This window comes from Rattus rattus, chromosome 14 (genome assembly GCF_011064425.1).
Source record: "Rattus rattus isolate New Zealand chromosome 14, Rrattus_CSIRO_v1, whole genome shotgun sequence".
NCBI classification, from domain to species: Eukaryota; Metazoa; Chordata; class Mammalia; order Rodentia; family Muridae; genus Rattus; species Rattus rattus.
Window position 1 is genome coordinate 11,490,200 of NC_046167.1, and position 23,471 is coordinate 11,513,670.

At 46.9% G+C, this 23,471-nt stretch overlaps 1 protein-coding gene across 1 annotated transcript in view; it reads left to right on the top strand.

Annotated features, from left to right (window-relative positions):
* The first annotated feature begins 252 nt into the window (after positions 1-252).
* Positions 253-23,471, top strand: part of Ccdc3 (coiled-coil domain containing 3) — a 97,265-nt gene continuing 74,046 nt past the window's right edge. Inside the window, exons 1-2 of the mRNA XM_032884667.1 lie at positions 253-626; positions 3,415-3,589. Coding sequence (XP_032740558.1) covers positions 253-626; positions 3,415-3,589 — 549 coding nt within the window. The remainder of the gene's footprint in view (positions 627-3,414; positions 3,590-23,471) is intronic.

The following is a 23,471-nucleotide window of genomic DNA, read 5'->3' on the forward strand; positions in this document are numbered from 1 at the left end:
CGCCCCTGCCGCGGTCCACGCCCCAGTCCCCGCCCGTCCCGTCGCGTCCTCTCGACCCTTTTAAGCGTGGCGGGGCGAAGACCGGGGGCATGGTGATCCCGGCGGTAGAGCTAGCCGCGCACCCAGCTCTCCCGAGCGCGTGCAGCCGAGCGCCCAGGCCGCGGTTCCCGGACAGGCGCTGCGGGCTCCCGGCTCCTCGCTGCCCCCGGCACCCGGCGGGCCATGCGCCCCGGCTAGAGCGTAGCAGCCGGCATGCCGCTCCCGCTGCTGCTCGCCGCGCTCTGCCTCGCCGCCTCCCCGGCGCCCGCGCGCGCCTGCCAGCTGCCGTCGGAGTGGAGACCCCTGAGCGAAGGCTGCCGCGCCGAGCTGGCCGAGACCATCGTGTATGCCAAGGTGCTGGCGCTGCACCCCGAGGTGCCCGGCCTCTACAACTACCTGCCGTGGCAGTACCAAGCTGGAGAGGGAGGGCTCTTCTACTCCGCGGAGGTGGAGATGCTGTGTGACCAGGCGTGGGGCAGTATGCTGGAGGTGCCCGCCGGCTCCCGGCTCAACCTGACAGGTCTGGGCTACTTCTCCTGCCACTCCCACACCGTGGTCCAGGACTACTCCTATTTCTTCTTTGTAAGGTGAGCCTGTCACCATCGGCGGGTCATGAGCGCTCCTGGGGGCCCGCTCCCCCCCCCCCCAAACTAAAACATGCCTTAGGCTTTTTTAATTTTCTCCTTGTTCTGTCCTTTATGAAGATCCTGACCACCCCTGATTAAAAATGTTTAAGATACAGCGATGCTTTTGGAGTTATATGCACAGATGGGGGTTAAAGGCAACGCTGGGATCACACGCTCATGCTACCCACACGCACCTATCAAATTGCTTTCCAATCACCCATTTGACGTTTTGAGAAAGATGCCCTTTGCAAACAGCTGTTGGGATCCTTTCTGGCTTTGAACTTCTGGAGTGTAAGTTTTCGAGCCAGTTCTCTCAGAGTCCACTCTCACGCTCCTCCCCTCCACTATTTCTCATCTGCATAAAAGTGAGAAGGAAATGGTGAGAGAAGCTCGCGGAAAGCAGCTGGGGAAGTCCTGTGGTTAAATGTACTCACGCTCTCCTTTCTTACCCACCTCAATGGCAGAAAGCAGCCCTGCCCCCACGCCCCTCCCACTCCCCCTCCACGCGCTGTCTTGTCTCTCTTGTACCTGCTGCCCCGTGATTCAACTCAGCAGAGCTTTACAGGGAGCCTGCTAACGCGAAAGGTACAGACCCCGGGTCACAATGCGTTGAAGAGTGCAGAGGGGCAACAGGCTATGTAGACACCACCAATCTTGTGACGCGTTCCACTGAGGTTGGCCTATGATCAACAGCAAACCCATCTGTCCCTCCCAAATTCAGTTCATTTTTATTGCCTACTGCATTCGACCTAGACCACAGGTAGAAAACAGCAGGTGGATACCCAAGCTTGTGGGTTGCTTCTAATGCAATCAAGATGGGTCTGGAACAGCGGAAAGAGAGGGGCGGGCATGGGGTTTTAGCCAAGTTTTAAGACGGTCAGTGATTCAACCCAAAGTTTTATGATGATGGGTAAGAGTCTCAGTCTTACCAGTTGTAGAACAGCACCAAGGTTCTTGGGAATGATTCTGACCGCGGGCTGCAGGTTCATTTTTGAAGTCTCTTGAGAACGGAATGGTAAGCGACGCTGGAGGGGACCCGTAGGCTCAAGACCACATGTGTTTTCCATTGAAGGCTAAGTTTAGAGCGCGCGCTCTGCTTTCTGTTGGCTTGAGCTTCTTAGCCAGATTAGGTTGATTTCTCTTCTCTTCTTCTTTTCTGTAATTGTCTGGAAACTATAGTTTCTAAATAAAGTCAGCCAGAACTGTGCGCGTGCCTTTGCTTGAAACGGAGAAGTCTGAGTTGGGCGGCCTTCTCGTGTTTTTATTTAGGGGAAACACTGAAAGCCCAGCTATAAAACAACTGACACCGCTGAATGGAAGCTCAAGAAAAGAGCAGACAGCGTTGGGCTTTTGCTTATTATTTAATTCTTTAATCACAGCATGGTCCAGTGACCGTGCGTGCAGCGGCCAGCCAATGTTTTCTTCTTTTGCGATGATCTGTTGGCAGAAAGTCACACAATGCTGTGACAGACTGCCTTTTCACAGAGCTGACTGTCTTGCCTTGAAGTGGGCTAATAACTGCACACAAAGCATTCCTCCTCTGGACTGGCCTTGCTCTGCCTCCTGTTCACGACCTGTGACTGCTCAGTGGAAAGGAGGGAGGGGTTATTTTGCCTCGTTCCATGGCTGTGTGGCCCTGTGCACTGAGGCAGTGGCTCTTCACCTCGTGGCAAACAGGAAGTAGAGAAGGAATAGAGGAAGGGGCCAGAGCAGGATCTAGCCCCCAAAGCATACACCATGTGATTTATTTCCTCCGGGTAGATCCAACCTCCTGAAATGTCCCACCCTAGTTGGGTATCAAGGTTGAAACAGAGAGGAAGGGGAACATCTCAAATTCAAACTGCAACCCTTAGGTTCTAATTCTCACCTCTTTTTTTTCCTTTCTATTTCTAATCGGCATTTTACACTTGAGCATATCAAAATGTTTGCCAATATTTGGACTGCATTCGCTCTGTGCCAAGTTCTTCATTATCCTTGTGTGTGTTGGATGTGTGTTATGTGTGTATGTGGTCATGCACTGGAGTATGTGCACATGCAGAGGCCAGAGGAATACACTGGAATCGTCCTCTATCGATCTCCATCTTCTTGCCTTGAGACAGGGTTTTTCATTCACTTGGAAACTTGCTGTTTGGGCTAGCCTGGGCTAGCAGGCTCTTGCGACCTGCCTGTTCCTGTCCCCGTGTTGGTGTTACTGGCATGCACATCCATGGCTGGCTTTTTACGGGGGTGCTATAGATTTGACCTTGGGTCCTCACCCTTGATCAGGAAGTGCTCTTACCCTCTGGGTCCCATTTACAGTTTTCCAATGTAATCCCCGTGATATTAGCAAGACCGTATATTCCACCACAGTCTTCTCATAGCAGACGGGGAGATGATGGTGCTTAAAGAAGAAATTTGTTCCATGTCCTGACCATGGTGTAGCAGTGAGACTTGAATCCAGGCCACATTACAACTGCTGCCTGCTCACCAGGAAGCAAGGGGCACTATGACACATGGGAAGTAGACAGGCATGCACACATCTCCCTTCCCTCTTGTCTAGACTCCTTTCTTTAGAAAACCTTAAGCTAGATTCAAGCAGTGCAAAGTGGAAAGCAATGAGAAATGTTAATGGTAGAGGTCCCTTCCTGAGGACCACGCCGGAATTCATGGTGACATTAATGAGACCATCTCTGTCCTTTGTAAACCAAACTGAAGCTGGCCCATCTCCCGTGGGCTCACCTACATTTCTGCTTTGACCCTTCCCCCTTAGGATGGATGAAAACTACAATCTCTTGCCACACGGAGTCAATTTCCAAGACGCCATCTTTCCAGACACGCAGGAGAACAGAAGGATGTTTTCCAGCCTCTTCCAGTTCGCTAACTGTTCCCAAGGGCAGCAGCTGACTACATTCTCCAGTGACTGGGAGATCCAGGAAGACAACAGGGTAAGAACTGGCTACAGTCTGCGACTTGGTGAAAACAATAGTGTAGTCATATTGTCTATGAAGATACCGTAGCATGATCGAAGGCGTCAAGAATGCACTTCCAAATTAGGTGTCCTCCTGTCTCTCTCCCAACTTGGCACAGAGCAAGTGCAGTGCAAATACTGGTGGACATTATTGCATGCTCAAGGGTAAAGTGCTTGTTAGAAATAGAAGTTGGAAAAAGGCGAGTGTCATAACCTAAGTGTTCCAGTTAGAATTTGATATGTTCTCCTTCCTCTCTGTTTCAACCTTGGTACCCAACCAGGGTGGGAGGCTATGGAAGTTTCGGAAGATCCATCTACCTAGAGGAAATAAATCACTTGGGGTGTGCCTTTGGGACTGTATCCTGCTGTGACTTGTTCCTATACTCCTTGTCTGCTTCCTGTTAGCCACAAGCCAATCTGCTCACAGGCTTTGGATGCCCAAGAGTTAGTGCTTAATATGGAGTTCTTCACAAAGCAGGAATGAGATGGGAAGAAGGCACACACGTTTCAGGTTCCCCTTCTTCAAAACAGAGACAAAAGTCAAAGCCATATTGTATTTGATTTAAACTCTTGGCATAGTGCTTAAGAGTTTTCAATGTCTGTAAGCCATTATGACTATTCTTGTGACTGACAGTCTGAAGCTGTAAGGCAGTAGTTCTCAACCTACGTGTGGGGGTGTCTAACGACCATTTCACAGGGGTTGCATATCAGATATCTTATATGTCAGATGTTTACGTTATGATTCATAACAGTAGCAAAATTACAGTAATGAGGTAGCAACAACATAATTTTATGGTTGGGGTTACCGTAACATGAGGAACTGTGTCAAAGGGTCACAGCCGTAGGGAGGTTGAGAACCACTCATTTAAGGAATTTTCTTGGAAGTAAAGGAAATGAATAAAAGAACTCTCAGAGCTAATATTCCATGCTTTAAAAAATTTGATTTTTAGATTTGTTTTGTATGTGTGAGGATTTTTCTTGGATGTATGTATGTACGCAATACATACTGAGGAGGTTAGAAGATGTCTTAGTAAGGGTTTTACTGCTGTGAACAGACAGCATGATTAATGCAAGTCTTATAAAGGACAACATTTAATTGGGGCTGGCTTACAGGTTCAGAGGTTTGGTCCAGTATCATCAAGGTGGGATCATGGCAACATGCAGGCAGGCATGGTGCAGGAGGAGCCGAGAGTTCTACATCTTCATCTGAAGGCTGCTAGTGGAAGACTGACTTCCAGGCAGCTAGCATGAGGGTCCTAAGACCACGCCCACAGTGACACACCTACTCCAACAAGGCCACACCTCCTAATAGTGCCACTCCCTGGCCAAGCATTTACAAACCATCACAAAGAGGGTGTTTGATTCCCTGGAACTGGAGTTTTTGGATGTTTTTGGGCCATCATTACGTCCTGGCAATCAAACCTCTTCCTCTGGAAGAGCAGAAAGTGCTCTCAACTGCTGGGCCTCCACTCCACCCCTACTCCATGATTTTTAAAGTGATACTCCCTTTAAAGCTCACGGGGTACCTCAAGTGGCTGTAGTAAGAAAGGGTTAAGATTACTCTGAGTATGGAAATATAAAGGGATCTCCCAATCTGAGCCAAATGCCAGTGAAGGGGAACTTTTAGGAATTGTCGTTTTTTTCAAACATTGGCGGTACCATGATGACCCTGATGAGATTCAGTCAAGACAGGACTGTGGGCTGCCGGCCCATCACTCCCTGTCGTCTATACAAAGTAGATTTGAAGTGAAGTGACCAATATCTGAAGACAGATATCAGATATCAATACGGATATCAGATCAAACAGTGGCCTCATTTATGGTTTAAAGAGTTGCCTTGCATGTACCCTGTGGCTCCATTCTTTCTGCCCATGCGTGGAGGCATGCCGTCTTGTCTGGTGGCTTAGCCTAGGGAAGTGTCTTGTTCCTATAAACTTTATCATCTTCAGCTCGGGGATCCCTGGCCTCAAGAGCCATTCTCTTACTCTCACAGAGAAGCTGCGCCTGTGATGGGCAAGGCTATCCAGACAAACGAAGTTACTCATCAGACTTTCCACACTGTGAGCTTCCTGCCATAGTTCTGCCTTGTGGACAGCAGTCTAGCGTCGTCTTGCTTTCCCCCCATGCTTTCTGAGAGTCTCCTTAGGCTCATCAACCCGTGTTTTGTTGCAGCACAGTCCTGAGAAACTGCTCTGTTTTCTCCTCTTCCCCTCCTCTCTGTGAGTACAGACGTAGGTATGTGCTGGTGCACTTGCCTGTGTGGGCGGGGATACAAGGAGGCTAGAAGATTACTGGCCCGATATTAGTTACTTTCCTATCGCTGTGCTAAAACACTGTGACCAGGACAGTGTTTAATTAAGCTTATGGTTCTAGAGAGATAGCGTTCATAATGGGCAAGGCAAAGGCATGGTGGTAGGAAGAGCTGAGAGGTATCTTGATCCCAAAGCAGGAGACGGAGAGAACTGGAAATGGTACCAGGCTTTTGGAATCTCAAAGCACACCCCTCTTGATATACTTTCTCCAACAAAGCCACACCTCTCAATCCTTCTTAGACAGTTCTACCCGCTGGGAACATGAGCTTGTGGGGGCCATGCTCATTCAGGCCACCCACTCCGCTCTTTTGTATTTTGAGACATGGGTCTTTTACCGATGTGGAACTCACCTAGCAGGCCAGGCTGACTGGTCATGAAGGCCCAGGTGTCCCTGCCAGCTTTGCTTCTACCATGCTGGAATTAGAGGGGTGTGCCATAATGCCTAGCTTTTACCAACTGAGCTGTCTCTAGTCCTGGTTTCCTGTGTGTGTGTGTGTGTGTGTGTGTGTGTGTGTGTGTATGTATGCGTGCGTGCGCACATGTGAGTGCACATACACTCTTGGGCAGTATCTTTTATTGAACCTGGAAGTAGACTGGAGTTGCAGTAAATAATAAAAAGGGGCATGTAATTCAGTTTTTGCACAGACCCTGCGGTCGCTCCCTCACTAATTCCAGCTCTGGTAGGCCGTTGAAACTAGCGATAATTTATCTCATCTGCTCTACGCTGACCCCAAGTACTTTCTGACCTGAGCAGTCCTCAAGCTGGTCCAGTGAGGCACCCTGCCAAGCCACCCGCCCTCACTCACAGCTCCCTTGGTGGGTTGCTACCATACCCGGTATACACATCCCAATTCTGTGGTGGGCCCAGTGCATCCCACCACCATACATTTTTCTTGAACTCAATTAAGTTGCCGCATGAAAGAACACATCACACAGTAACCTCTGATCCAACTGATAAGATATAATTTGCCCATCCAGACAGCACAAAATCCTGTGCACACCCATCCCTTAAAACCAGTCACAACAACCTGTATCTATGTGCAGAAAAGAATCTTAATATCTGCCGCCATGTTCTCTCAGCTCCTCTCTTGTCTTATCCCTCCCTTCTAAAATCTCTGTTCCCACCTCCCTTCCTCCTCATCCAATGACAGGTCTCATTTTATCTTGTCTGCCTTCACCTGCATAGTGACATCAACCTACAGACTGGCAGTCATCAAGCCTGAAATATCTTCCTATCTCTTCCCCCACACCCCCTGCACTGGGAGTTAGGGATGAGTATGCTTCTCACACTTCTTACATGGGTAGTGGAGATTTGAACTCAGGTCCTTGTGTTTATGCAGCAAGCTCTTTTACCCATGGAGCCACCTCCCAGTTCCTGATTCTCCCTTCATATTTTTTATTGTTCCCTACTTCACAGATGTTACATAAGATGCACTCAAGCCTCAGAATCCCAAACTCCAGTCACCTACTCTCTCAGGAACGTGATTAGTTTAGTTTTGGTTTACTTTGTGGGAGCTTTGCATATGTTTGTGATCCACAACAGCAATGGATTTGTGTTAAGAGATCAGATATTACTCCACAAAAGCTTAAGGGGCTCAGCCTTAAAACTCTTCAGCTGCATAACTTATGAGCCTTTTGCTCACATGATGAAGCTATTAACATTTGTTTGGAATTAGACTTTCCAGCATTGAAAACGGGAGAGGATAGAACCACAAGGCCACACAGAATAGCTTCAGTGTGAAGGCAGCTCTATTTCTGCTGGTCAGATGCTGCTCTTGGGAGAGTGCTTTTCCCCTTTAGTGACCCTGGCCTCTTAGATAATGGAGTGGGAGGGTGGTGCTGGACATATGGAGGAAGAGTAAATCTGAGGTGTGTGTGTGTGTGTGTGTGTGTGTGTGTGTGTGTGTGTGTGTGTGTTAATCATTCCAGAATGCTACCTGATATTTAGTAAATTTTAAGGTTTGATTCGGAGCACTCACAATCCCAAGAGCCTTTTCTTCATTCCATTATTATTCTCTGCCCTCTTTGACCTCAATGAAAGTGTCTGTCCATCTGTCTGTCTACCCATCCATCACATCCATCATCCATCCATTTATCTATTCATCCATTCACCCACTCACCCATTTGTCTTTCTTTCTGTCTGTCTGTCTGTCTAGTGTGTCTGTGTACATACATATGTGTGTGTGTATGTGTGTGTGTGTGTGTGTGTGTGTGTGTGTGTGTGTGTGCACGCATGTATCAGAGTCTCATGATGTGGATTCCAAGGCTGGTCTTGGACTAGGTCAAGCTAGTCTCAAATTCCCAGTCCTCCCAGGTCAGCATCCTAAGTGCTAGAGTCAAAGGCATGTGCCATGGTCCCTAGCTGTTAATTCTTTTAACATTTTGACCTAAGGACTGGGGAAGCTGGCTGAGTGGGTAAAAGCACTGCTGCATATTGTGTGCCTGCTAGTGGGAGGCCTAAAGGAACGTTTGTTTCTTTCTACAACATCAACAGTTTGTTGCATAGGAATAAATTCTCACCATCCAGAGGTTTCAACGATAGCAACTTGACGGATGATCAGATAATAAACACCACACACAGTAGGTATACATGCATACATGTTGTTTATAGAAGGAACACGGGTTAAAGAGCGTGGAAAGCATCAGAAGTCGGCTGCGAGAGTCTAGGCTGATAAAGCTATAAGCCAGAACAGCTGAAGTCAGATTTGAGAGCAGGACTGTAGAGTTGAGCTGTTTGGTGAAAGTCTGGGTCTGAGCGCAGGAAGCTGCAGTATCCTGATTTAGTTTCCATTGCTTTAGTAAAGACCAGGACCCAACACAACTTGGAGGAGAAAGCGTTTATTTCATCTTACAACTTACAGGCCATCACGAAGAGAAGTCGGGCAGGAACCTCGGGGCAGGGACTGCAGCAGAGGCCACAGTGGCAGAACAGTGTTCATCGTTGTGTTTCCTATGTTTTCCTCAGCCTCATTTCTTTTACCATCACAACCACCTGCTCAGCCAGGGATGGCACCCCCTCCCGCCCCCCGCCACAGTGGGCTGGCCCTCCTTCATCAATCACAAGCCAAGGGAATACCTCACAGACTTGTCTGTTGGTGGCATCTTCTCAACAAAGGTTCCCTCGACCTAAATGACTCTGATTTGTGGAAGGAGACAAAACCCAGCATGGGCTGTTTCAGGTCCAGGTTCACATGGGTGAATGGGTGGACAGGCAGGCAGTTGTGTTGGCTGAGTTAACAGAGGGGTCCCCAGTGGAGCTGAAGCTCCAGGGAGATTGGGGAGTTCTCTGGTTGTTGATCCTCGATGTACAAGTAGGTTATACTCTGGTAAAACCTTTTGCTTTTGTCTGGTGTGTTTAATGAGTTCTTAGGTCTGGTTCCCCTGATAGGATTTTAATATATTCATATGCTTCCACAGTCTGAATTCACCCCAAACAAATATATAGGGTGACTCCCTTTACTTCTGGTCATTTATCAGTCTGTGTTGGATGGGGGGGTGCCTGGAAGACGCTCAGTTTGTGTGTCTACATAGGGGTTGCAGTCATCCTTTCTCAAAGAGGCATAAAAAAAATCTTAGGGCAACACATAGGTTGATAAATCTCTGCTTTATACCACATGGGGTAATTCATCTCAATATCATACAAACCTAACGGCCTGAGTCAGGACCCTCAGAACCCACACAAAAGCCAGACACAGCAGTGTAGCTATCTAATCCCAGCACACTCCTACTGGGAGACAGGAGGCAGAGACAGGGTAAATTTTACAAACTCTTCAGTCAGTTTGTCTGGCATAGTCAGTGAAGATAAACCCTGTCTCAAATGGGGTTTACAAATGAGGTTAGGTAAGACCTAATACCTGAAGGCCATCTTTAGACCTTCACAAGAAAACCATACATGGGAGTGCACGCACACACACACACACACACACACACACACACACACACACACACACACACACACACACAAACAGAGGCAGGGAGAGAGAGAGAGGAATAAACACACACAATATTTAACTTAGAATCAATATATTTACTTTTAAAAATTCTACTGTGAACCTTGAGTCTTTCTCTGTACTGTGGAGTGATTCAAATGGTTGTGTGGACGAAGAGTTTCAGGAACTGGCACTTTCTTCCTTCCTTCCTAAACAAACCACAGAGCAAACAACAAACACAAACTGAAAAGAAGGCTAGCACAACAGGCACCTTTTCCATGGGCAGGCAAGCCTCTAGTTGTCTTGTCTTCCTGGGATGAGCTTGCCTATGATCTCAGACATGGTACCTGTTTTCCCACAACCTCCTGGCAGTTCAGAATTGTTGTCTAGGTCACCTGTCCTCCAAGTAGGAATTAATGCTGGACTGGGGAGGCTTTTGTGAATGAGAACCCACTAATCCCTCCCATGTTCGGAGAGTGAGTGGCCCTGGCCTTTGTCATTCTCAGTGTCTTATGTGTAGCATAGATGTGTAGCAAGCATCTTGCTGTTGATGCTCTTGCTCTCCAAGCTTCCTTGCAGCCTGTTCGGGTGACCTAGACTCCAGTCATGAAGGACCAAGGTGATCTGGACATTAAGGGAAGGGACAGTCGGGAAACCTTGCATGGGGATGCTTTTGTGCAGCACACCCAGGGTGCCGTTCAACTCCATCTGAAGGAGCAAAACCTTCCCTCCCTCTGGTTTCTTCCAAGTACTTAGATTTTTAAATACCACATCCACTCCTTAGTTCCTAGAGACACAATCTTGCTTTCAAAAGTTGCCAAGACATCCGGAGTGTCACTAAGTGTTCAGCTCCTCTCCACTGGTGTCATGGTGTTAATGGGGCTTGAGGGGACGTCTCTGGCAATCAGACTCTACTGGCAGGATTCTCTGCACTCCAGCCAAGAACATTTTTCCTTTCTCTTTCCCCCCCCTGCTTGGGTGAGTGCAACAGTCAAAACAGAAGTTGGACATTTTCCCTTTTCTGCCAGTACCATCCCCTAGGACCAAGACCTAGCCTGGCCCGACTTACATCAGTCTGTCATAAAATGTCATGGGTTTAAAATAAAACCTGTGAAGGTCAGGCTGCCCCCACGGTCGGTCTCCTATCCTTGTTTGGCGTGGGGAAGGAGCCGTCTCACCCTAGGCTGCTTCAGAAGGAATGTAAACTCTTCATCAAATCTGGACGGCTCTGTGTCAGGAAGGATGACCTTGGGCAGGTCCTTCCATTTCTTGGAGCTGAAGTTTGCTCAGCTAGAATGTGAGACCCACAGAAGCAAAGACTGCTGTGCTGGAGTGTATGTCCGATGCACTTTAAACCATGAGAAGCAGTCTGGGGTCTATCATGACTGTAGTTGTTTCAAAGTCTTTCAACAGTGCGTTTTTACAAATTACAAAAAATACCTGTCTGGGGCTGGAGAAGATGGCTCAGTGGTTAAGAGCACATACTCTTCCTGCAGAGGACCAGAGCTCAGTTCCCAGCATCCAGCATCCATGTGAGGCTTGGAAGGCACCTGCAACCCCAACTCCAGGGAACTGAGTGCCTTCATGCTCAAATTCACACACATTCTCTCTCTCTCTCCTCCTCTCTCTCTCTCTCTCTCTCTCTCTCTCTCTCTCTCTCTCTCTCACACACACACACACACACACACCTCAATAAAGCTTCCTGTTACCCCACCCCCACCCACCAGGTAACTCCTAAGGCCTGCCGGGACTGGTGACTGCTAATCCCAACTTTTCTTGATTGATAAGAATATATATATATCAGTCAAGCTTTCACTGCTGCGAACAGACACCACAACCAAGGCAACTCTTATAAGGACAACATTTAATTGTGGCTGACTTACAGGTTCAGAGGTTCTGTCTGTTATCATCAAGGAAGGAACATGGCAGCATCTAGGCACGCAAGGTGCAGGGGGAACTGAGAGTTCTACATCTTCATCTGAAGGCTGTTAAGAGAAGACTGGCTTCCAGGCAGCTGGGATGAAGGTTTTAAAGCCCACGCCCACAGTGACACACCTACTCCGACAAGGCCACACCTCCTAATAGTGCCGCTCGCTGGGCCAAGTGTGTACAAACCACCACAGAACACTGGAGGGATGGGAATGGATAAGTAACCGTTTATGTTTTCTTCTGTTCAGCAGCATTTAATAACTTCTGGGCAGGAGCACTTTGAAAAAGTATGTTAATTGAATTGCAAAGAGACAACACATTCGTGCGGCATCAGCAGAGGATCTCCCTCTCTGACATTTGCTCCCCAGTTGTCACCCGCCCCACAGCCAGCCAGCCATGGTGATGAGTTTCTTGTGCAAACATTCGATCCGTGTTTTGATGTTGTGAAAACAGTTCACCATGTATTATTTACTGTCGTCTTTGATAGGCTGCTAAATTACTGAGCATGCTCACCTGTGCACTGCTGTATTCACATATAGATTTCAGGGATCTTTCTGTATCCGAAGAAGACTTAAATGGCTGTGCAATATTCCACTGTATGGATGCAACATGATATGTCATATGTAATGGAGCCTACTGCTGTGCCGTTTTTGAGTTGTTTTGAATACAACAGCATTACAAATAGTGCTGACATCATTACACACAGCTAATTTGCATAAAACACTACTGCGTCTAATTGTTAGTAAATATTTGGGGACCCCCCGCGATGCAGCTACTGTGTGAGATGCTACAGTTTCAACACTTAGCAAAACCCAAAGGCCCTGATGTCATGTAGTCTTATAGTCTTGATTAACAACAGACGCAATGAAAAGACCGTATGGATCAAAGTATCATAACCAAAGGATGATTGCATAATGTTAAAGGGAAATAATCATCCCAACTTAAGAAATTAAGCAACCGAGGGTCCTTTCTTGGACATGAAGGGGAAGAAAACCTCAGATGAATGGATACAAACTGAGATAAGACCTAGAGTGTAGGGGTTGGGGATTTAGTTCAGTGGTAGAGCTCTTGCCTAGCAAGTGCAAGGCCCTGGGTTCGGTCCCCAGCTCCGGAAAAAAAAAAAAGAAAAGAAAAAAAAAGACCTCGAGTGTAAAGAGGAATTCAGGTCAACGTGGGTGCCAGCGGTTCAGAGATAGAAGAAAAAGGACAGCAGCCCTGTGGTGGCTGGGCACGTGAGGTGAAGAAGAGCCTTGTGGTGCAAAGGGTATGAGATTTGAGGTACAGCAGGAGCCAGACCATGCCAGTTTGATAGATTTTAAGAGGACCCAAGCTTTGTTCCAATAGTGATGGTAAATCTTTGACCCCTTGAAAGGTGTAGTGGGAGGTCAAGCAGACAGGAGTGGGACCTGGGGCTGCTGGGGTCAGATCAATTCCCTGGTGCACAGAGCATAAGTGAGGAGCTATGGAGGTTCTGGGCCAATGTTGGGCTAGGCTAGAAACAGCGGCAATGATCCAATGTGAGAGATACTTAGGATTAAAAAATTAGTCTTTATCTCTGTCTCAGAAGAGTGGCGGCAAATTCTCACCATGTCCTGACAGGGCTCCACGACCGGCTGTGGGTAGTTACAATGTGCCTTTTCTGGGATATGTCTTCCTCTGGAGGATGACTCAGATGCTAAGCGTCTGAGCTGTGACTACGTGGGCCACTCATGGGAAACACGTATTATGGTAGATGTCCCTGTAGCTCTTGTCTGATATGCGTCTGGTTCCTTTCCCCCTCCCAAGCAGGGTTTCTATGCATAGTCCTGGTTGTCTAGAAACTTGCTCTGTAGACCAGGCTGGTTTTCAACTCAGAGATCCACCTGCCTCTGCTTCCCAAGAGTTATTGAGAATGCCATAGGATTTGGAAACCTCCAACAAGGCCATGCCTCCTAATTCTTCCCCCAGAGTTCCACCATCCAGGGATCAAATATTCAAATATATATTAGCCTGTAGGGGGATGATTCTTATTCAAACCATCGTGGTTTCTCTCAGGCCATTCTGATTGGTGAAATGTAAAGCATGTAGGCAGGACTGAGCTCCATGGAGTCACGTGTCACTGAGAGAGAGACACTGCAGGACGTAAAACTTTGTCAGTTCTCTCTTGCTCTCTCTTTCTCTCTCTCTCTCTCTCTCTCTCTCTCTCTCTCTCTCAAAGTAATTTAGGCTTGTCTTTTTTTTTTTTTAACATCTTCACACACATTTTGGAAACATCTTGACGATATACAAAGGGAATCCAGGGGCTGCGCAAATGTCTTCCCAGTTGGAACTATCTTGGCTCTTCCAGAGGATCAGAGCACCCACATTGGACAGCTCCCAACGCCCCCAGCTCCAGTTCCAGGGGCTCCAAATTCTGTTCTTGAGCCTTTAAGCACCTGAATGCTTGCATACACAAACCCGCACTCACACCCCCCTCACACATGAGAGAGTTAGGACACATCGTTATATATAATGACAGACACAGACAGAGAGACAGACAGACACACAGAGAATAAGTTGGGGGCAGACACAGAGAGATAAGCAAATAATAAATAATAGTATAATAAATAAATAAATAATAAATCTTTAAAAATAAATTTGTACTTCACACCAATGCATCGAATTTACAGATCAATTTGGAAGTAATTAACAAATTAACAGTACTAAATCTCCCACTCCGCAAACCACATATGTTATCTTTGTTTCTAGAGAGTTTGATTTCTTTAATTAATGCTCTGTCGTGTTCGACATATGTATTTGATAGCATTTGATTTGTACTTCTCCATTTTGTATTTGGTGCTATTGTCTCAGATACTGCATGAGTTACTTCCTCAATGCTGTGAGCAGACATCTGACCAAAAGCAACCGGAGGTGTGCGTGAGATTTAATTCAGCCCAAAATTTGACAGGATTTAGTCCGTTGTGGCAGAGAAGGGATGATGGTAGTGGTGTGTGGTGTGTATGTGTGGTATGTGTGTGGTATGTGTGTGCTGTTTGTGATGGTGGTGGTGGTGTGTGTGTGTGTGTGGTGGTATTTGTGTGGTGGTGTGTGTGTGATGGTTGTGTATATGGTGTGTATGTGGTGTGGTGTGGTGTGTGTGTGTGTGTGGTGATGGTGTATGTGATGGTGGTGGTGAGTGTGTATGTTGTGTGTGGTGGTGGTGGTAGGTGTGTGTGTGGTGTTTGTGTGGTGTGTGTGTGATGGTTGTATGTGTGTGTATGTGGTGTGGTGTGTGTGTGATGGTTGTATGTATGGTGGTAGTGTGTGTGTGTGGTGTGTGGTGTGGTGTGTGTGTGTGTGTGTGGTATGGGTTTGGGGTTTTTGGTGTGCGTGTGTGGTGTGTGGTGATGTGTGTGTGTGTGTGTCTGTGTGTGTGTGTGTGGTGTGTGGTGATGTGTGTGTGATGGTGGTGGTGTATGTGTGATATGTGTAGTGGTGATGTGTGTGTGTGGTGTTTGCATGGTGGTGTATGTGTGTGATGGTTGTGTGTATGGTGTGTGTATGTGGTGTGTGGTGTGGTGTGGTGTGTGTGTGTGTGTGTGTGTGTGTGTGTGTGTGTGGTTGTGGTAGCTGGTAACAGTATGCTGGCAGTCAGCTGACACAGGGCAGGATGCCCACTGGAGTATACATCTCAAGGCCTGTCTCCCAAGACCCACTTCCTTTCAGTTAGCCCTCTCAAAAGTCTTACAATCTCCCCAAATACATCCCCATCTGGCAGACAAACATTCAATCACACTTCACACACAAACCAAAATACGGACCATTTTTATTTTGTTTTCAGACAGCTTTGCCATGTAGTTCAGGCTGGCCTTAAACCCACAATCCTGCTGCTGCTTCCTCCGGTGTCCTAAGATTACAGGTGTGCCACCACACCAAGAACAGTGCCTTAAAAAATACACACGTGTGTGTGCTTGTTCAGTGAACGATACACATGGTCATGTGTGTGTGTGTGATACATGCATGTGCACAAGATCATGTGTGTGGCTCACACGTGCACAACCTGCGGTGTCAGCCCTCATCTTCCACCTTGTCTGAGACAGGGTCTCTTCGTGGTTTCCCACTGTGTCCACCATGCGAGCTCACGAGCTTTCATCCACCTTCCATCTCAGAGCAGGGGTGAGGAGATTCATTCCAAGTGCATGTTACCGCGTCCGGCTTGGAATGAGTTCCGAGGATTGTAATTCAGGTCCTGTGTGTGTATAGCAAGTGCTTTACCCGCTGTGCCATCTGATCAGCCCAAGAGGCACCGTTTTAAACTTTTACTGCTAACGTACAGGAACACAACTCAGTTTTTTGTATTAATCTTATTACTGACAACCTATTGGAACACTCCGAACTCTAAACGATTTTGTAGATTCCTTGCCTTTTTTTAAAGTAAATAATCATGTTGCCAATAGGGTACACTTCTAACTCTCCCTTCAAATGGTACGTCTTTTATTTCTCTTTTTAAAAAATCTTACTGCACTGGCTAAGATCTTTAGTGTGAGCATGCGTGGGAATGGTGAGTACAGACAGCATATTTTAAATATGTTGACTGCATTTCTTTTTAGGTTTCTTTAATCAGATTAGAGACGTTAGCTTCTAGTAGCTCGTGGACAGTTTTAAAAATACCCTTAAAACATTTTCACTGTGCATATGTGCACGGTGCATGGCTCTGGGTTATATAAGGACTCTTGCAAGCACACATTGGTGAGCACATTTGTACACTCGGTTGTCTGTCTCCTGTCTCTCCACACTTTGCTGTTTGTCTTCTCTCCCCTCCCCTAGAGTTTCATTTCTGCTTTCCTGTCATACACACACACACACACACACACACACACACACACACACACACACGCACACACGCTTGCATGCAGTGCTATAAAAATCTAGGAACCACAAATAAGAGAAAATGCATTTATCTTCCCAAGAATGGCCTAATTCATCTAACAGGATGATCTCTAGTAGCGTCCATTTTTCCTGCGAGTGACATAATTTTATTCTTCATTATGGCTAAAAGGATTCCACAACGCATATATAGCTAGTGAGAGTCGTAACGATGTAGTGAATTTTGTCAGAAGTTCTTTCAGCATCTACTGGGAGGCCATGAGAGTCACCCCTTTTAGCTTGGTAGCAAAGTAAATGCTAGAGCAGAGGGGGCGTCTCCCAGCAAACTCCATGAGAAACCTGAGGTCTCTTGAATGAACTTTTACAATCCCTGTACGAAAATCCATCACTATATCATGTGTTTGAGGTTTCTTTTTGTTCTCTCTCCACATACTTTCCCTCTAATTTTTTGGTATTTCGTGTGTGTGTGTGTGTGTGTGTGTGTGTGAGAGAGAGAGAGAGAGAGAGAGAGAGAGAGAGAGAGAGAGAGAGAGAGAGTACACGATCATTTTTTTTCATCTTTATTAACTTGGGTTTCTTATTTATATTTCGATTGTTATTCCCTTTCCCGGTTTCCGGGCCAACATCCCTCTAACCCCTCCCCCTCCCCTTCTCTCTGGGTGTTCCCCTCCCCATCCTCCCCCAATTACTGCCCTCCCCACAACAATCACGTTCACTGGGGGTTCAGTCGTGGCAGGACCAAGGGCTTCCCCTTCCACCGGTGCTCTTACTAGGCTACTCATTGCTACCTATGAGGTTGGAGCCCAGGGTCAGTCCATGTATAGTCTTTGGGTAGTGGCTCAGTCCCTGGACATGATCATTCTTTACAGCATTCTTTACAGGGTCAGAGGAGGATACTGAGTGTCTGCTGTCTTCTACCACACCCTACATCATTCCCTTGTGACAAGGCCTCTCATTGAACCTGAATCCAGGTTGGCAGCCGGCAAGCCCCAGTGATCCCAGCGCTGGGGTTACAGGTGCTGTGCAGCCATACACAGGTTTTCCTGTGAGCGAGTGTTACAGATTCAAAGTTGGGTTCTCACACTTGTATAGCAAACACCCTGACGCACCGAGTAAGTTCTCCAGCTCTAGCCTTTTAAAAACCGTGTGTGGATTTGCAAAACGGCACGCTCAAAACGTGTTAGGTCAGATTGCATAGATCCACTGGTACTTGGCTACCTCTCTTAGGAAATCATTTAATATCAATACCTCTTTCATCTGGGAAGTCTGAAGTATTGGGAAAACCCAGACTTACAGTGGCAGTGTTCTTAAAACTCTGACTTTTGGTGACAGCTCAACGGTTGTGACTGGTGGCAGCAGGAGCAAAGGCAGCCATGGACTTATTTTCTGTGACAGACTTGCTTTATTCATTCATTAAGGAAATCGAGCCAATATAGATTCACTTGTGCAAGCACAGTTTGCCACCCATTCTTTCAGGTAAAAATAGTGTTTTCGTGAATAAAACGAACCAGCCCCAACCAAACTTAAAAATCCCTCTACTTAAAGCTTCATCCCGTGAACACTTGACCTTGAGAGACCACTGTATTGACAAGCCTCGGGCCTGCATGCCCTGCCACTTCACACAGAATGCTAAAAATGGTGTATTCGGGTCTTTTAAAAAAATGAATACTTTTTTACCCTTTCATCAAGGACTTGAAAAGAAAGGAGTTTGTTTTCTTACAATCCCAGTGTGGTGAAGAATACAAAGTTCGAGAGTAGAATTTGGCGTGGCTGCTTTGACTTGGATGAGGTGGGGGTAGTTTGACTTGCCCATGCTCTTGCAAGAGTTCAGAAGCCGAGACTGTAGGGACTGGAGAGGGGCTCAGTAGTGAATCGCTCTTCCGGACCAAAGTTTGGTTCCCAGCACCTGTGCCTGGCTCACAATCGCTCGTAGTGCTGGCTGCAGGGAACTTGATGCCCTCTTCTGGGGTTCTTGGGCACCTGTCCTTGTAGGATGGAACACAGACACAGACAGACAGACACATTCACACACACACACTCAAGCAATAGAAATACATCTTTCAAAAGCCAACATGGTAAAAAAGACAAATGATATATTGATATCACTTAGAATACAAACACACACACACACACACACACACACACACACACACACACACACATTTTTCCCCCTAAAATACATAGCTTTGATTCAGTGTGAACTCTGAGATACTTTCCAAAGCTCCTACTATATTTATGTCAAAATTCATCCGCTTATCTTAGGTTGCACTTAGGATGTTTTTATTTTCCTTATTTTTGTTTTTAACCTGACACATGTTTTTTTTGGATTTTTTAATTGGAGACAGGGTCTCACACTCTGTAACCCAACCTGGGTTGGAACTCACTATGTAGCCCAGGGTGGCCCCAAACTGCTGATTTTACAGAAATGAGCACCACGCCAAACTCAAAAATAATAGTTTTGCTCTCACACACAGGTTACTGAGAAACCATGTGTTTTAATCTCATGGGTCCCCGGGACTCTGCACACTTTTAGATCTGCTGCCTGGACCAGGTAGTGGAGAGCTGCAAAAGAGAAGGCAGTGGGGTAGCGGCTCAATCTGCATACCCAGGAGTCAGCAGCTTTTGATGGTCTAAGTGGTCCTCAACCTTCCTAAGGCTGTGCATGTTGTGGTGACCCTCCCCCAACCATAAAATTATTTTCGTTGCTACTTCATAACTGTGATTTGGCTACTGTTATGAATCCTAATGTAAAGGTCTGATATATAAGATCTCAGATATGTGACCCCTGTAAAAAGGTTGGGGGTTTTGACCTACAGGTTGAGAACCACTGGTAGCAGACAGGCAGGTGTGGCTTCCGTGTGGGTCTCAGAATTCACAAGACCTGGGGTAAACAGTGGACCTGAAATGGCTTCAGCGGCTGGTCTTTTAACTCTCAGAACAGAGGAAATGAGAAGTCAGGCTGAGCGTGGAGGTGGAGGGGTAAGATTGTAAGACCCGATCCCACCACTAAATAGCACAGTGCTTCTGCAAGTCCAGTCACCTCAGTAGATCATCTATGCCCAGCACAAAGTCAATGTAAATTTACACACGGACAGACCCATGGCTCCAGCTGCGTAGGTAGCAGAGGATGGCCTTGTTGGGCATCAATGGGAGGAGAAGCCCTTGGTCCTGCCAAGGCTCAATGCCCCAGTATAGGGGAATGTCAGGGTGGATGGGTGGGTGAGGGAACACCCTCATAGAAGCAGGGGGAGGGGGGAAGGGATAGGGGACTTATGGATAGGAAACCTGGAAAGGGGATAACATTTGAAATGTAAATGAAAAATATCCAATTTAAGAAAAAAGGAATTAGGTAATTCTCAATGCTGGAAGATAAAAAGTCCAGTCGCTGTTCTCTGGTGGCTCTATGCATACTGAACATTGACTGCATTCTCCATTCGCAGCTGAGTCATCCGAGGCCTGGGTGGGTGAAGGGGAATGTGGGTAGACAGAGACTGGGATGGCCTTCTCGATCCTGGGATTGTTCTCCCTTCCTTTGGTTGTGATAAAACACCCTGACCTAAACTCTGGGCAGCAAAGGGTTTATGTGACTTAGACTTCCAGGTCACGGTTTGTCATTCACTTGAAGCAGGAACCGTGAGGGGACACAACTTGGCGACTTGCTCACTCACAGGCTCCTGCCCAAGTAGCTTTCCTAGCTTAGGACCACTTGCCAGGGGATGGTGCCATCAATACTGTTCGGGTCTTCCCACATCAATGAACAGCAAAGAAGATTCCCCGCCTAGACATGCCCACAGTCTGATCTGGGCAATTCCTGAGTTTGCACTCCCTTCTCGGGTAACCAGGCTATGTCAAATACATAGTTAATTAAAGCTACTTACAACAGGATGTGCTGTCTCTGTGCTTATATTATAATTAACCAATAAAACTGAAAATATCTTAAATCACCATGCATCTAGGGGCTGGAAAGATAGCTCGGTGGTTACAAGCACAGGATGCCTCTGTGGAGGACTGAGTTTTGGGTCCTGGCTACCCACACTGGTGGTTCACAACTATCTGTTAACAGTTCCCAGAGAATCTGATCCCTCGGACATCTGTGGGCACCAGGGCACAAATAAATCTTTAAAAATACCTAACCAACAGTCCTTGTCTGGGTTCCTAGTGTCGTGATAAGACCCTATAAACTAAAGCAGCTTTTCCTGCTTAGAGTTTCATACAACAGTTTGTCACTGGAGGAAGTCAGAGCGGGAACCTAGAGGCAGGAACTGAAGCAGAAGCCCTTGATGAATGCTGCTTTCTGTCTTGCTCCTTATCACTTGCTCAGCCTGCTTTCTTACCTCCTCCAGGTCCCCCTGCCCAGGGATGGTACTAGCCATAGTGAGCTGCCATCCTCCCATCGCTGGACAATTGAGAAAATGCCCTGCAGGCTTGTCTACAGTTCAGTCCTGTGGAGGCATTTTCTGAAGATTTCTTTTTTCTCAGAAGACCCTAAGTTATGTCAGGTTGACATGAAAACAATCCAGGGCAACAGCCCAACATCGTATCTGAATCATAACATGCTTTGGGGTGTAGGTTGTGTCCTGTGTGATCGTGTGATTGGCTGGACCTGCAAGTGGCTGTCAGCTGTGGCTGGCATGATTTTTTTTTTAAAGATTTATTTATTATATATAAGTACACTGTTGCTGTCTTCAGACACACCAGAAGAGGGCATCTCATCTCATCACAGATGGTTGTGAGCCACCATGTGGTTGCTGGGATTTGAACTCAGGACCTCTGGAAGAGCAGCCAGTGCTCTTAACCACTGGGCCATCTCTCCAGCCCTGTGCTGGCATTGTAAGAAGAGCTGACCAGACGGTGTAGCATTAGCCTGGGAATGGAGCAGAATTCAAAGCACAGCTTCTACTAAATTCCTATCACCTGTATGCCATTACAGCGAGCCAAAAGTCATAAATGGAGTTGCTGACTTTACTGGTCACATGCGAAACACTGGGTCACAGTTCTGACAGAACTGCTGGGGAGATGGAGAACAAGGCAGCCAAGACTGTATTCTACTCACAGGGATTTCAAGGACTCCCTGGACAACATTTGCCACCGCGTCAGGTGTGGAGAAAACGAGTAGAAGAGTTAGATCCTGGTCTCTGAACTCAGATGGGTACGATCATTCCACGTGGACAGAGGGCTAGGCCTGCAGAGCCTTGTGAGATGGGAAGTCTTTGGTAAAGGGAAGATAGATTTGAACAGAGAGGGGCATGAATGAAGGCAGAGAGCCTGGATGCACATGGGAGGACAGGAGAGTGGCATGCTGGGTAGGGAGTGGCCTCTGCCATGCAGAGGTGAGGCTAGGTCACTGCACTGAGTAGGCTCTTTTCTTCTTCCCTTAACCCCACCTCCTCCGTGGTATTGATGATGGATCCAAGAGCCTCACACATATTAGGGAAGTGCTCTACCACTGAGCTCACCCCTAGCCCACTTATCCCCTGCTCAGTCCCTCCCCTTGCCTTCAGGGTTTTATTGAAATATGGCTATGACTTCTAAGTACTGACTAATGCCTTTGGTAGTTACTGTGAAAAACACTTTAAAGTATAGATTCCCATGCAGTTGCAAAGGCAGGTTCTGGGTACCCCTCACTCACACACGTCCTCCTGTAAGTATCAGTGTTGTGGTAATACAAACCTAGTAATCACATCCACAGAGCTTATCCAGATGTTCCTAGTTATACAGCTGTGTGTGTGTGTGTGTGTGTGTGTGTGTGTGTGTGTGTGTGTAATCCTGTCACATGTATAGCTCCCACTGGACCACCACCACCACAGAGTATGGAAGTATATCATGACTGCAAGCTACCCACACCTCCTCCTCCACCCAGCACCATGTCCAGATTTGGACATGGAGATTTGAACTCTGGTCCTTATACCCGCACACCAGGCACTCTGACCCACTGAGCCACCTCTCCAGCCCTCATGCTTCAGGTTTCTTTCCGGTGGTGCACAACTATGACCAAGCAGTGTACACTTTGGGAGACTCTCTTCCTTACTCGGCTTCTCAATAACCTAGAGGATTATCCGAGTTATGCGTCTTCTCATTGCTAACTCACAGCCTGTGGTATAGATGTGCCCCCGTTGTTTAACCTGTGACACTAGAGGACATTCGTACAGTTGTTAGTGTCAGCTTCTGTGAATACAGCCACTATGAATAGTCGAACAGTCTTTAAAGGAATTATTAGTACGTTTTGTCACGGGGTCTCACTGTGTAGCATTGGCTGGTCCGGAGCTCACTATGTAGACCTGGTCTCCAACTCATAAAGCCCTGCCCACCTCAGCCTCCTGATCGCTGGAATTCAAGGCACATGGCACCACGCCTAGCAAGATTTATTTAAAATTTTTATTTATGTGTATCTATGGGTCATTTGGCATTCCTGCCTGTCTCAGTTTTTTAAAATTTTTTATTAATTTTTATTTATGAGTACACACTGTAGCTGACTTCAGACACACCAGAAGAGGGCATCAGATCCCACTACAGATGGTTTTTGAGCCACCATGCGGTTGCTGGGATTTGAACTCAGTGCTCTTAACCACTGAGCCCTTACTCCAGCCCCCTGACTCAGTTTTTCCATCGGCAAAATAGGTCATATACTTAGGAAACTGAACTTTGTTAAAAAAACAAAAACAAAAACAAACAAACAAACAAACAAAAAACTCATCTATCCCCAACTCGGCCTGGAGATTACCTCAGTTATGACATTTGCGGCTGGAGATGACCTCATGTCTTCCTTTGGTTTTCTTTCTGTTGTTGAATGGTGGAGTTGACTCTCCAGTCTCCTGAGGCTGTGTGAGTTCCTCTATGCATAGCAG